We start from the raw sequence: 13371 nt of genomic DNA, 5'->3' as shown, positions 1-13371 counted from the left end.
AATGGATGCTATGGTTATAAATAAATAAATAAATAAAGGAAATGAATGTTTAGAAATTTTCATTAAATTGTGATGATAATGCAAATGGAAATGTGTGAAAACATATAGTTAAATTAATGATTTGAAGCATGAAGCATTCATGCATCCATTGAGAAAGAGAAAGGGGAAAAATAATTGTTAGAACAAATAAAATTATTTTGGGGAAAATATTTTCTAAAAGTGTTGCGAAAACAGGACGCCTAGGAGGCGCCTAGTGGTCTGTGATGTTGGTGTAGTCTAGAAAGGAATGTAGTTGAGTTAACTAGGCCGGATGCGACGCCTTGGAGGTGCCTTGTGGTCGTGAATAGTTAACCAACCTTCCTTTCGTGACGCCATGGAGGTGCCTTGGGTTGGACTACACTAACGGTTTGGTTGTTGAAACGGAATTGTTTCGGAAATGGGGAGTGACATTTGCATAACGTTGCACTTCATGACATCGTGGTAAATTTGTGATTGGTTGATATTTGTTATATATTTGTTATTGTGGTTGAGAATATGTGTTTTCCGATGGTATGCTCCCGTTCACTTTTTATCTATTCATTGTATGGATTCACGGGGATATAAGAAGTGTGTCTTAGACACTTCCTACTGAGCTTATGCTCACCTCCTTATTTTAAACATTTTTTCAGGATATGGAAAAGAGGTGGCGGACGACGGTCCACCACAGGTTTAGATGAGCTTGAAGACTCATTCTATTTTGTTATCTTTTGTATTAGACTGTAATATTTTGTAAATGTAATATTAGCTACCTTGTGACACTTTAGTTTAATTAGTATAATGTTGTAAGCTATGGACTTTTAATTCTAGCTACATTTTATGGACTGTAATTTGATGTAACTTAAGTGGGTTCCATGTTTGGATGAGATGGAGGAACGGGACTTTTATATGTATGTAACCATTTTGGGAATGTAGTATAATATTTGAATTGTGCGTTAGGACATGATAAGTTAGATTTAAGACCCAGTGAGGCCATTGCATTTATTTTTGTATTTCTACAGGTTGTTGAGGGACATTTTTTGCGAAAGTCATGCCAAAATTTTTATAGATTTTTATTATTATTTTGGTATCTATTCGAGTCGTTACAACCACATCCTTGTCAACCAATTGCCAAAAGGTTTGATAAAACCTTGCAGGAAAACCATCAGGACCCGGAGACTTATCTGGATGAAACCCCATCACCACAGCCTTCACCTCCTCATAACCAACTGGAGCCTCCAACAAAAGAATATCTTCTACAGGGAGAGTATTTCTAGGCACTAGATCACAGACAGTGTTATCCATTTGTTTAGAAAACAACTGCTGATAATAATCCACAAAACTTTGGCCTATATCTGATATATCCATTAGAACCTGTCCATCTTCAGTCTCTATGCTAGTAATTGCATTAAAATTCCTATGTTGCTTGATTTAATGATGGAAAAAGGCAGAGCATCTGTCATTCTCCCTTAACCATAGAGTCCTAGCCTTTTGAGCTAGAAGTATCTCTTGGTCAGTCATAGAAGCTTGATACTCCTCTCTGATCTTATATTCAGCCTCAAACAGATCTTCAGACGAATTGGACAGCAACTGCAACTGGATGTCTTCAAGTTTTTGGGTAGACTTTAAAACCCCTTTCCCCTACATCCCCATAGATATTTTTATTCCATTCCTTAATAGCAGCTTTAACTTGTGTTAGTTTCTTTAGAAGTCTGTGCATAGGGGAGCCACCAACTTCAATCTTCCATGCTTGCTCAATAATGGGTAAAACAGTTTCTTTAAGACACCAGAGTTTCAGCATTTTAAATGGTTCTGGACCTGCTGCAAAAGTCTTTGAAACTTGAACCACCACTCCATAATGATCAGAACTCTTTGCTGCAGAGAAAGCCATCTTAGTACCAGGAATTTGGTCCAACCATTGATTATTCAAAAACACCCTATCAAGTTTAACACAAATCCTCCTAGTAGTCCTCTGCCTATTACTCCAAGACCATTCACCATTAGTAGCATAAATTTTCAGTAAATTTGCTGTATGCAGGCAGTTACTAAATTCATCAAGCAACTTTTGAGGAACCCTCTTACCTCCTTTCTTATCACCATGGAACCTAATAGCATTCCAATCTCCTAGGGTGATCCACGGCCCATTAGCCAATATAGAATAGTGGGTTATATAGGACCAGAGAGCCTTTCTATCTACAGCCCTATTCGCAGCATAGACTGGAGTACAGAAAATAATTTCACCAGAATGTAGGATGGTAACTTGAAGCAACATACACTGAGCCTGCACATCCAAAACCACGACAGACAATATTGCAGCATTCCATCCAATCCAAATTCTGCCCAAACCATGTGCCACATAATTATCCGCCCAACTCCAACTAGGCATAACCTTTTTGGAAATAATATCAAAAGAAACAGCCCGAACTCTAGTTTCAAACAAACAAACAAAATGAGATGAATTGGATGTAATCCATTTCTTCACCTCCTTTTTCCTTCGAGGCTTGTTCAACCCTCTCACATTCCAAGCCCCAATCATTGAGGAGGAGGTTGTTGAGACAAGGCCCCCAACTGGCTTCTAGTGACCATGCCCTTAGGCAAAACAACCTTGTGTGAAAGAAAACAATTTTAACATTTCTTTTTAAGAATTTTAGTTCATAAATTTGTATCAAAATTAATATGAGCTGCTTGAGTTTGCATTAAATGCAAACCAACTCTGGCTGTAACCTTGCATTTTTGGGGTGTTGAGAGTGCAAGGTAAAAGATCAACCTTGTAATGGGTTGTGGTACTTGGGGAAGACATAATTGTGTATAGTTTAACCAAAACTATGGCTATCAATTGAGTCACCCTGCGAATGGGTCATGATATAGCGGGAGCAATGGCACGCAATGACTGCTGAAGAACTCATTCGCAAGAAGATGAAAGATGCCTGCTGTGGTTATAATCGCTGAAAGTAAATGATACAACCTACTAAAGTTGCAACCTGCAAAAGTCTGAATGGTTGCGTGTAAGTTTTACTGGTTGCGGTTGCATGTAAGTATTGGTGCCAACGGCTCGAAATGAGCCGCCACCATGCTAATATCTGAAATTACGCTTCTTGCTCAGGTGCGGCGGCTCGGAACGAGCTGCCAATTCCTTCCGATGTCATTGAAGTGACTCAGGCGGTAAGGCCTGCTTATTGTCTCCTCTTCTCCCTATCTTTTTAGTAGAAAACATTTAGTTAGAGTTTATATATTCCTCACCCCATTTTAAATGTCAATCTTGTAAATTTTTCCTCACAATTATGTGAGTTAATTGCGAGTCACAACACCAACTCCAATGGGCAAAGATTCTTCAGTAAAATATATTCTACAAAAAATAAAAATATGTATAGAGTAATGATCTCTTGCTTCTCATGGAGTAAGAAAATTCTTTCGCATGTTTTATAATGCGCATTCCAAACCCACCTATATGCTTTCTTTTAATACAAAACCACTATCATTATTTTTAGTTTCTAAATTTAATATTTGCCAATACAATTAATTATAACAATAAAAGGTAAGTACTAAAAAAATAAAAATAATGATAGTATAATAATAGCAATATTAAAGAAAATATTGAAGTTCTAATTTTTAAATAGAATGCATTTAGGGAGGTATACAATAGTTTAAATTGTAATGTATTAATTTTTTTATAAGTGAAGTGCAGTGCAAATCACAGATTGCATTAAGTTGATCAAGTAGATTTTATTTTTAATTTACTATTATTTTTTAGTCGATGTCTTATTGTTTTGTATGTCAATAGTGTAATTTTTAATTTCTTTTTTACACTCAATCAGACAATGTCAACTTTAGTATCAAGTCATGGATGCAATTTTCTAACACTTATAAAATTCATTGAAATTGGAATTTTTAATACTGCTATTATTATAGTATCATTATTATTATTATTTTTTTTAGTACTTACCTTTTATTGTTATAATTAATTGTATTAGCAAATATTAACTTTAGAAACTAAAAATAATTATAGTGATTTTGAATTAAAAGAAAAACATATATGTGGGTTTGAAATCCGATCTAATGGTCTAATCTAATAGTCATTATAAAAAGTGCGGAAAAATTTTCTTGTTCCACATGGAGTAAGAGATCGTGTATGTGTGTGTATATATATATATATATATGCCCTCATTAGTTTCTCTCACCCCCCTTTCCTTCCTCATATCTGGAACTTCCAATTTAAAGACCTGCAAAATTGTCAATTTATTCTTAATTTTGTGTAAGGAACCAAAGTAAATAATTCAATAAATTTGTATGCGCCGTAATTCAGAATTTATCTATTAAAGCAAAATGGAATTTATAGATTTAAGACGTGGTGTATATCTCACCATTCATTTGATTTGACAAAAGAAATACAAGAAAACTGAACTGAAAAATACGAGTCCACCTCTGATACTTTGTGTTTTGGGGTCAAATTGTAACTGCATTCATGGTAAAAGATGATCAAACCCCTTCAAACATATGGATCGGTGGGGACGGTCGGCTTCGGAACCGGAGTATGAGGAGGAACTGTGAGCAATCCAAGGAGAGTTCGGATTTTTCAGATCAGAAAAAGGTTTGAATGGCAGAGTCTTGAGGTTGCAAAGTTCGCTGCGAAGGTTGAAGCTGACAAATTGGAGGTAGCTCGTTCGAATCTGGAGCCGGCAAAAATCTCCAGATTCGAACGAGCTACCTCCAATTTGTCAGCTTCAACCTTCGCAGCGAACTTTGCAACCTCAAGACTCTGCCATTCAACCTTTTTCTGATCTGAAAAATCCGAACTCTCCTTTGATTGCTGATCTTCATTTGATTGCTGATCTTCATTTGATTTCTTTGGATCGACGCTGACAGTTGGTTCCGAAGCCGACCGTTCCCACCGATCCAGATGTTTGAAGGAGTTTGATCGTCATTAATGACTGCTGATCTTCATTTGATCGCTAATCTTCATTTGATTTCTTTGGATCTGGAACTTAAAATGGTCTGTAAAAAAAAAAAATAATAAAATAAAAAAAGGATTAACTAAAGAATATATATAGAAGATGATAAAAAAAAGGACAAAAGAAATAGAAGAAATAAAATGAACTAACTACAAGGACAAAAGAAAAAAAATAAAAATAAAAAGAAATGAAAAGAACTATAACTACGCTAAAGGACATAAATAAATAAATAAATAAATAAAATGAAAAAAACTAAAGAAAAAAAGGAAAATGAATTTTATCTTTGGGTAAATAAAAACCCTCCTCCTTAATTTCTGGACGTGGATTCAGGACCACCCATGAATTCCAAACACCACCACGGCTCAACAACATTGTTTGTCGTGCCATCAACATGGAGGCCGTTGTGCCATCATGACTAAGCAATGCAATTTTCCACAAACAGTGTGCACAATCCATCACAATCCAAAATGTGATCGATGTGGGACAAATGCAACGAGTGTAACATATATGGAAACCATCTCACAAACGATGTGGGACGGTAATACAAAGCCAAGAAGGGAGAGCACTTAGACAATTCACTTTGAGTACAGCAGACTTACCCTGGTAGGAATACCTTTGCTTATACCAGATCCTCCATGGCAATTTCAAAGGACTTTCTTTCTGTAGCTCCAGGAATAGAGATCCGAGTCTTGAAACGAGGCTTTGTCCCAGTACAAGGAGCCTCTTCTTAGTGCAAGCCATACCTTAACGAGATTCTGACTTCAAGAAGATTTGAAATGAAAAGCGACAAAGAAAAGAACCACAACTTGAACAACCGCAACTGCTTCTGGCTCTTCTACACGACTTCATAGAAAGGTCTTCTATTAGTAGCACGGGAAGTGGAGCGGAGGTCGCTTTTCTGGCTCTCTCCGACCCGTCATATTCAAAGAGCCGAAAGCCGAGAAAGCCATCGTGACAGAGAGAAATTGCGGAGGGAGAGAGGGATTGTGAGAGAGAAGAGAGAAGGGAGAGACCCAGGGGAGAGATGGGATTCTGGGAGAGAGGGGGATCGAAGAGAGAGGGATTAGAGAAGGGATTCTGGGAGAGACGGGGATCGAAGAGAGAGGGATTGTGAGAAGGGATTGACCCACAGGAAGAGAGGCAGCAGAGATGGGATTCAGGAAAATTAGGTTTTGTTTGTTTGGGCATTTGTTGTTAAAGTCAAAGTTTACGTCATGTGATCGTACTATTGCGAATACAATAAAACCGCGTCAATGTATAATATCTCCATGAAATTTTAAATAATATATATTCACACTATAATCAAATTAACCTTCTAAAAGAAATCAAAATTCACTCAATTTGTCACCGTTTAAAGGTTAATTTTAGAGTCACTTTTAAAAAATTGACAAATATTCGGTGATAAATTATAGGGTAACTTACACTAAGATCTTTTAAGGTTAAGTCATTTCTTACTTAAATGAAGATTTTAGTTTTATTTTTCATTCATATAAAAAAAAAAAAAAAAAAAAAAAGAGTGATTTCGTATTTTACTTACACCCTAAATAAAATATCAATTTGTATTAATGTCACAATGTTTTTAGTATAAAATAACTATTTCACCTTTGACCTCTTCATTGATTATTATTTTTTCACCAAACTACCCCCAAACACAAATCTCTCCTCTCATCTTCTTCCTCTAACTCCACCCATCACCCCCAAACACGATCTCTCCTCTCATCTTTTTCCAGCAATCTTGTTGCGAAAAGCAGGGAAAAGAAAAAGAAAAAAAAAAAAAGGCCATACAATGATTCAGTCCACCAATCACAAAACAAAAGCTATTTTATCACCAAAAGACAAATGCTTGTAGGGCCATGTCTATCAAGATTATCAATCAATACAGGTTGTCCATCATCTTCTGCAACAATTAGAGCTATAAACCAGGTAAGCATCAAAAGATCCCCGGTTATTATAAGAACCCACAAATTTGTCCTCAAGCTTCCCAGGACAACAGTCAGGCCTAGCAAACTCTTGTTTTTTGGGACAAGAAGGATTTATGATGTCCCAAGCTGACCCTCACCCAGATCGCACCTCACCAATCTCTGATGGCCCTTCCGCCGGAGTACCGCGACTCATTGTATTCCATTGAAGGCCACCACAAACCCATCATAGACGTCTTTGGCTGCGGCAGAATCATGGCGGAGAGCTCGAGAATGTAGGGGTTCATCGACGGAGGTTATGGAGTTGGCCATGGCTGTTCCGGTAGTCGGCGAAGCTATATTCGAAGTCAAAATGTTTCGAGTGGTTCAAGACGGCCCGATTTTAGGTATTGTGTTATTGTACGTAAATGGGTTAAGAAAACCCATAAAATCTGAATGAAAAGTACGAAGAAGACGATGGCGGGAGTTTAACCAAAAAAAAAAAAAAATGATAGAGGGAGAATTATGTGGCAACGTTTGAAATCAAAGGAGAGAGAGAGGGGGAGGGCTTCATTCTATAATAAATTAAAGTTTTAATTTGTCTTTAAAATATTTTTTTGGGTGTTGAGAAAGGAAGGGGTTCGGACGGTGGAAGAATACCCAGGCTTGATTGTGACGACGATGATGGTGGTGAGGGCCGCCGCAGGAAAGAGAAGGGAGAGAGAATATGGGCTCTTTTGTCATTTAAAATTATATATATTTTGCATTAAAAAAATTAAGGATAAAATAGTCATTTAGCATGTATTAGATGTCAAAAAGTAAATTAGGGTGCGAGTGAAAGTTAAAATCAAAATCTACATCTAGATAAAATATAACCTAACTTCAAAGGACCTGAATGTAATTTACCTTAAATTATAAATATTTTAAAATTACTTGTTTCTATACACAATTAATTAATAAATATAAATATAAATAAAATTAGAATTAATTTGAATTACAACTATTCTAAAAAACTTGACAGACAAAATAAATAAATAAAAATAAAATTAGAATTGGTTGTGAATAAACAAGTGGTTGAACCATTGTTATACCTTTACATAGCTGTTCAACTCTGTTTACTTTTTTTTTTTTTTGTTACAAGAAAGCAAGAGCAATAAATGTAGACACAATACACCAACTGTTACCAAGATTCATCCAATTCTAGTTTTATTTACAGAAACGTTGAACATCAATGCTTTCCCACATCCTCTTTAACCATTCCAATCCATAGAAGTCCAAGTCAACCGGGGTTTGAATTATTGGTCCAATTGGGTGGGTCTCAAGAGTCTCCATCTTGCTATGAACTTTGCTCTCTGATTTGATAGTGTAGATCCATGGAGATGAAATTGTCAACCGATAGAGAGTCGCCTTTGGAAAGGGTTGTGGAAGTTTCAACAGCTTCTGGAAATCTGTCACTTTTAGCTACAGAATTGGCTTTCAAAACAATATATTATTGTTTGCATGCCTTTTATCTCTCCTGGAGGCTGTAAATAAAGAAGTGGGTTGTCTTTGTTTTTGGTGGTGTAATCTGTTTTGAGGAAATGGATGGTGTTTTCATCAGTCTCCTCTTATTTTCTCTCACTGTTGCTTCCTCGTCCTTCTTCTTCACTCCCATTAAGTACAAACTTGAGTGAGCTTCTTTCTGTATTTGTGATATTTTAGTTATCTTATGCTATTGATTTTGCTGAATTTGTGTATGTTAGTGTGTGCATGTGATATTTTTGTAGTCTTATGCTGCTAATTTTGCTGAATTCTGTGTGTGTTTGTGTGATATTTTAGTTGTCTTGTGCTGCTGATTTTGCTGAATTCTGTTTTCTTTTGTTTCAATTTAAATAGGAGCACCTCTGATCCCCAAGACCCCTCTGACCTTCTGTCAATACAATGGGAGAGTTTGCTGTGACTCAGCTCAAGATTTGCAACTGCAGAAACAATTTGAGGCGATGAATATCTCGGATTCTGGTTGTGGTTCTGTTGTGAAATCAATCATCTGCGCGGTTAGTTTGTGTTTGCATTTATGTCACAATGAAATTTAACATGTACTGTAATGTTGCTTGATTTGTCTGGAGTCTCTGGACATCTTTTTATTGGAAATCTATGTCACTTTTACAATATAACCCAATATTGTACCAATTGTAGATTGATATATATATATTATGCAATCATAAGATGAGTAAAGACTTTGACATAATCCAGAAAGATCCGACTTTAGTATGGGTTGCACAAAGCTGAAACTAATTGTGAACTTGGATTAGCTTTCCTAAACTATGCATAACAATTAAAACAATACTAGTAAATTAACGAAGTAATCATTTCAATTGCACGGTATGAAACTAACATCTGACTTCCTTTATAATGACAATAATGTTGTTCAAGTTTTTCAATTTATTGTATTGGGAGAATATGAATAATAAGGACGTAGCTGCGGCCCCTCCCAATGTTCGACATAGCTATGAAGCTTTACCCAATTATGATTTGAACTATTGATCCTCAAACTTAATTTATTTCAAATTTGTTATGAGTAAAGTGATCGGCTAAAACTCTGCATCATTTTTTTTTTCTTTCGATTTTCATCATTTGCTGATGCGCAATCAGTTCTCAGCGCAACTATTTGAGGTTGAATCAGGGCCTCGACCAGTTCCGGTTCTTTGCAATTCTTCTGTTTTAGCAAACTCATCCCCGTCAAAAACTAGTGACTTTTGTTACATGGAGAAATGCCAGAATGTAGCTATAATAAATTCTCCATTTGCCCCTTCTTTACAAGGTAGAGTTGGAGTGCCACAAAATTCCACTTCTTCCAAGCTAACCGATCTCTGGCAATCAAAAAGTGATTTTTGTCATGCATTTGGTGGTGCCTCCGACGAAGGTTCATTTTGTTTCGATGGTGAGCCAGTTTTGCTTAACAATACTGGAACTCCACTTCCCCCGAAGGGCCTAACAATACTGGCTGGAACTCCACTTCCCCCGAAGGGCCTATGCCTCGAGAAAATTGGCAGTGGGTCATTATACCTTAACATGGTTCCACACCCAGATGGGACTAACCGTGTTGTTGTGAGATTTATATATATCACTCGCAAAGTGTGTATGTACCACTTGTAAGTGTGTGAATCTTTGCAGATATGGCTTACTTGTAAGAGTATCGTACCCAAGGGACTTGTGTAAAATAAGTTTGTCAACATATTTCTTAAATTCTAAATTAACTTGAAAGATGGATAATTAAATTGTGATGATTTATTCTAAATTAACTAAGTAGAAAAATAAAATGAGAACAATAATTGAATAGGATGTAGAAAATAGAGAGAGAACTAGGGAAATGACTTCACTACTACCGTCGCATGACCAGTTAATTGCATCAATTTATTAGAGATATATTATATAACAATCATAGGAAATTAATCATTATTACAAGCACATATTAATTCAGCTAGAAAATAATATAATTTAAAGCTAAGCATGGACTATCTTCGATTGGTATAAACCATCTACACAACTACTTTACTCTAGGGTGTAGCATGGTCTATATTTTCTATGCATAATTCATCAAATCTCTAACATTATATTCAAAGAAATACCATTGTGTAATTATCTCTTTCACAACTGCAAGAAGTGAATGAGTTGTGTTCAATCACAAGATTAAAATATATAAGATAAGATAGAAAAATATTTGTAATTGAATTAAAATTCTAAAACCGATTTTTATTGAAAAGTCAATTAAAAATTATATAGATTATACAATCATGCATGATAAAAATTATTCCCCAATAAGTAAATACAATCAAACCAGTGGTGCTAAGCTAGGGTTACATCACAACCCTAGCAAAGCGTTTAGCCAAGTATAACTGGAGTGGAATTCTTCATGGTTGAGGTAGACATCTTCAGTGCCATGGATTAATCCCTTCTTACTTCTGAATGCTTCTCTTCTGATCTTAGCCTAAAGCTCCTCTGTATCATGATGCTCTAATGATGTAGAGAACTCCCTTTAAATAAGAGAAGATTAGCCTTACCCTAAAGTTCCGTTTTTCATATAGAAGATATACATGGAAATTCTGGCAAACAAAGACTTCAAAATTTGTACAGACTTCTATACCAATTTTAACAAGGTAAACAATTGTTTTATGAAATTCCCGTAAAATACAAAATTGTAGCTCTTCGAATTTCCTTTCAATTCGCATAAAAATTTAGCTGTTTTGACACTTGAGGATAGAGATACAACCAAATTACCAAAATGGGTTCAAGTTACCTACTTTGGCGAAAGTTTCCTTTTTGGAGAATATTTTTTCCTTTTTTTCTTCTTTCCATTCTCACCAACTTGTAGCTTCTTTTGGACTGTTTTCTAAGTGTAGACTTGGATATTTCAACATTGCTCAGTCCCACTGGTCTTGACTGATTTTACAATCAAAGCCCTGAAATAAATAAAAATAATAAAATAATGTAAAATCACAAATAAACTACAATTAAGAGAATAAAACATGCAAGTATATGAGCTAAAATGTATAACATTTAGAGCCTAACACCCCCAAACTTACATATTGCTAGCCTCATAGCAATAAAACTAAAGAAACATAAATGCCACTTTTGTATGAATCACGATTGCATTTAGCATATGCAACAAGCCTTTTAAACCCCTAGGTTACCCCTAGTGGATGAGTGAAATCTCGTGAGGGTTTCCAGAGATGATACTCACAAACATACAACACAATTCAATCATTTGGCAATTAACTTATTCTTATATCATCACAATAATCAAGGGGAAGACTGCACAAAAGTACTTTAAAAATTATCAACTGACAATACTCCTTTTTCCCTATTTTCATACTTCATCCCAATGTTTCCCACACACTTATATAACAATAACAATAGCAAAATCAATCCCCAATGTTATGAAATTTGTGAACTAGCAAATCACATATGTAGTAATGTCTTTTCAATTGAACCCAACTTCTATAATTTCAATTCCTCAGATCTCTTCTCAAGTTATTTTCTATTGCAAAATATTATTATTATTTTTTTAACACACATTGTCTTGATTGGTTGTGAATGTCCGGTCTATTAAGCTTTCTAGAAGACTCATGTAACAAGTTTTCAGCCAATTACTCCTAAACCAGACAGTCTTAGGGCATTTGGTGTAAAGACACCCCTAAGTACTTAATTGTTCAAGTTAACTAGGCTACAAACTTAGACAAACCAAATCAATTTATTTCAATTTTTTTTCCTTTATCCTTACTCCCCACTTCTTCATGCGAACACTCTATGCTTATGAGGCATGAGCCCCGATTACTCCATGAGAGGGTTTATATATTTTTTTTTCTTTTTTCTTTTTAATTATATATATATATATATATATATGACATAGTAATAACCTTCAAAGTTTACCAATTCATATTCATCATAGTCATTAAAATTCAACCAAAAATACAACTATCCATAGATAAAATTCTAGTGTGCATGTAAAATTCATTAGGGACTAACAAATATCAGAATTCCTATCATACTAGATAATGGAACCCACATAAGATAAAGCACAAATATTAGGGATTCAAGACGATCACAGAAAAGAATTTTAAAAATTACTTAAGTCTTTCAATCCCCCCAATAATTCTCCAATACTTGAATTAAAGTCAATTTGCCAAAGAAAAAGAATTGATTTTATTATTATTATTATTATTTTATATATCTAGAGTAGACTTTATGCCCCCAAACTTGAATTGGACAGTGTCTTCACTAGGCAAACATAAAATGCAAGAAAAATAATAACTAAAAAGAAAATAAAAACAAAGAACGAATGCACCTAACATGATAGCTAAAATAGAGGCGGCGGAGCATCGGGATTAAGCCTGTTATGAATCATAAGTGTGCGCATCATGTCCATCATTGATCTTTGGTCCTGACGAATCATCCTTTATTCCTCAAGAATCATCCTGTGTCCCTCAAGAATTTTCCTCTGCCCTTGATGGATTTCTTGAAATTCAGAGCGGAGTTAGGTCACCTTACCCATCAAATAGTCATAGGGATGATCATCTTCGTCATCACTGGCTACTTCTGGCATAAGCTCATTTTTTTTTTTCATTAGCGAGCTTATCTTCTATAAGTTGTCGGGTAGCCAATTGACTTGGATGAACAGGCAAAACCTGTTCACCCTCCACAATTTTTTGAGCCTTTTTTCCAAGTGTAGTAACTACCTTTAATTCCATGTAAGAACTGTTGTGACTCCAATCAATTTTACCATATCGATCATTGCGTGCATAAGATAATTCATCTGTTGCAATCGTAGCCTTGAGAAGTTAGTAATCGAATAACAAAGAATGTCAAAGGAAACTCCCACTATTTTTCTTTTTCCAGAGTTCGCTTGATGACCAAATTATAAAATATCCTACGCTGTCCATATATGATTTCCAGAAAAGATATCCAATAGCCAAAATGTATGGTAAATAAGGCACGTAAAAAGTCTTGGTGACGTTGGGATCGATGAGTAA

At 35.4% G+C, this 13371-nt stretch overlaps 1 protein-coding gene across 1 annotated transcript; it reads right to left on the bottom strand.

Annotated features, from left to right (window-relative positions):
- Window positions 1-1446: 1446 nt before the first annotated feature.
- Window positions 1447-2551, bottom strand: LOC132304831 (uncharacterized). Its single transcript, XM_059802539.1, has 2 exons — window positions 1751-2551; window positions 1447-1656 (listed from the first exon to the last, which is right to left on the bottom strand). Exons 1-2 carry the CDS (start codon window positions 2549-2551, stop codon window positions 1447-1449), a joined length of 1011 nt encoding a protein of 336 aa, XP_059658522.1.
- Window positions 2552-13371: the final 10820 nt, after the last annotated feature.

Source organism: Cornus florida, unplaced genomic scaffold (genome assembly GCF_030987335.1).
Source record: "Cornus florida cultivar Cherokee Brave unplaced genomic scaffold, ASM3098733v1 CherokeeBrave_3.0.0_Hap2_Chr04, whole genome shotgun sequence".
In the NCBI taxonomy this organism is placed as follows: Eukaryota; Viridiplantae; Streptophyta; class Magnoliopsida; order Cornales; family Cornaceae; genus Cornus; species Cornus florida.
Note: the sequence above shows the minus strand (reverse complement) of the source record. Positions and strands in the feature narration are given on the sequence as shown.

Coding starts and splice junctions, on each gene's coding strand:
- LOC132304831 (XM_059802539.1), bottom strand. CDS start 2,551: ATGATTGGGGCTTGGAATGTGAGAGGGTTGAACAAGCCTCGAAGGAAA. Junction 1,657..1,750: donor AGCAAGCATGGAAGATTGAA/GTTGGTGGCTCC, acceptor ATGGGGATGTAG/GGGAAAGGGGTTTTAAAGTC.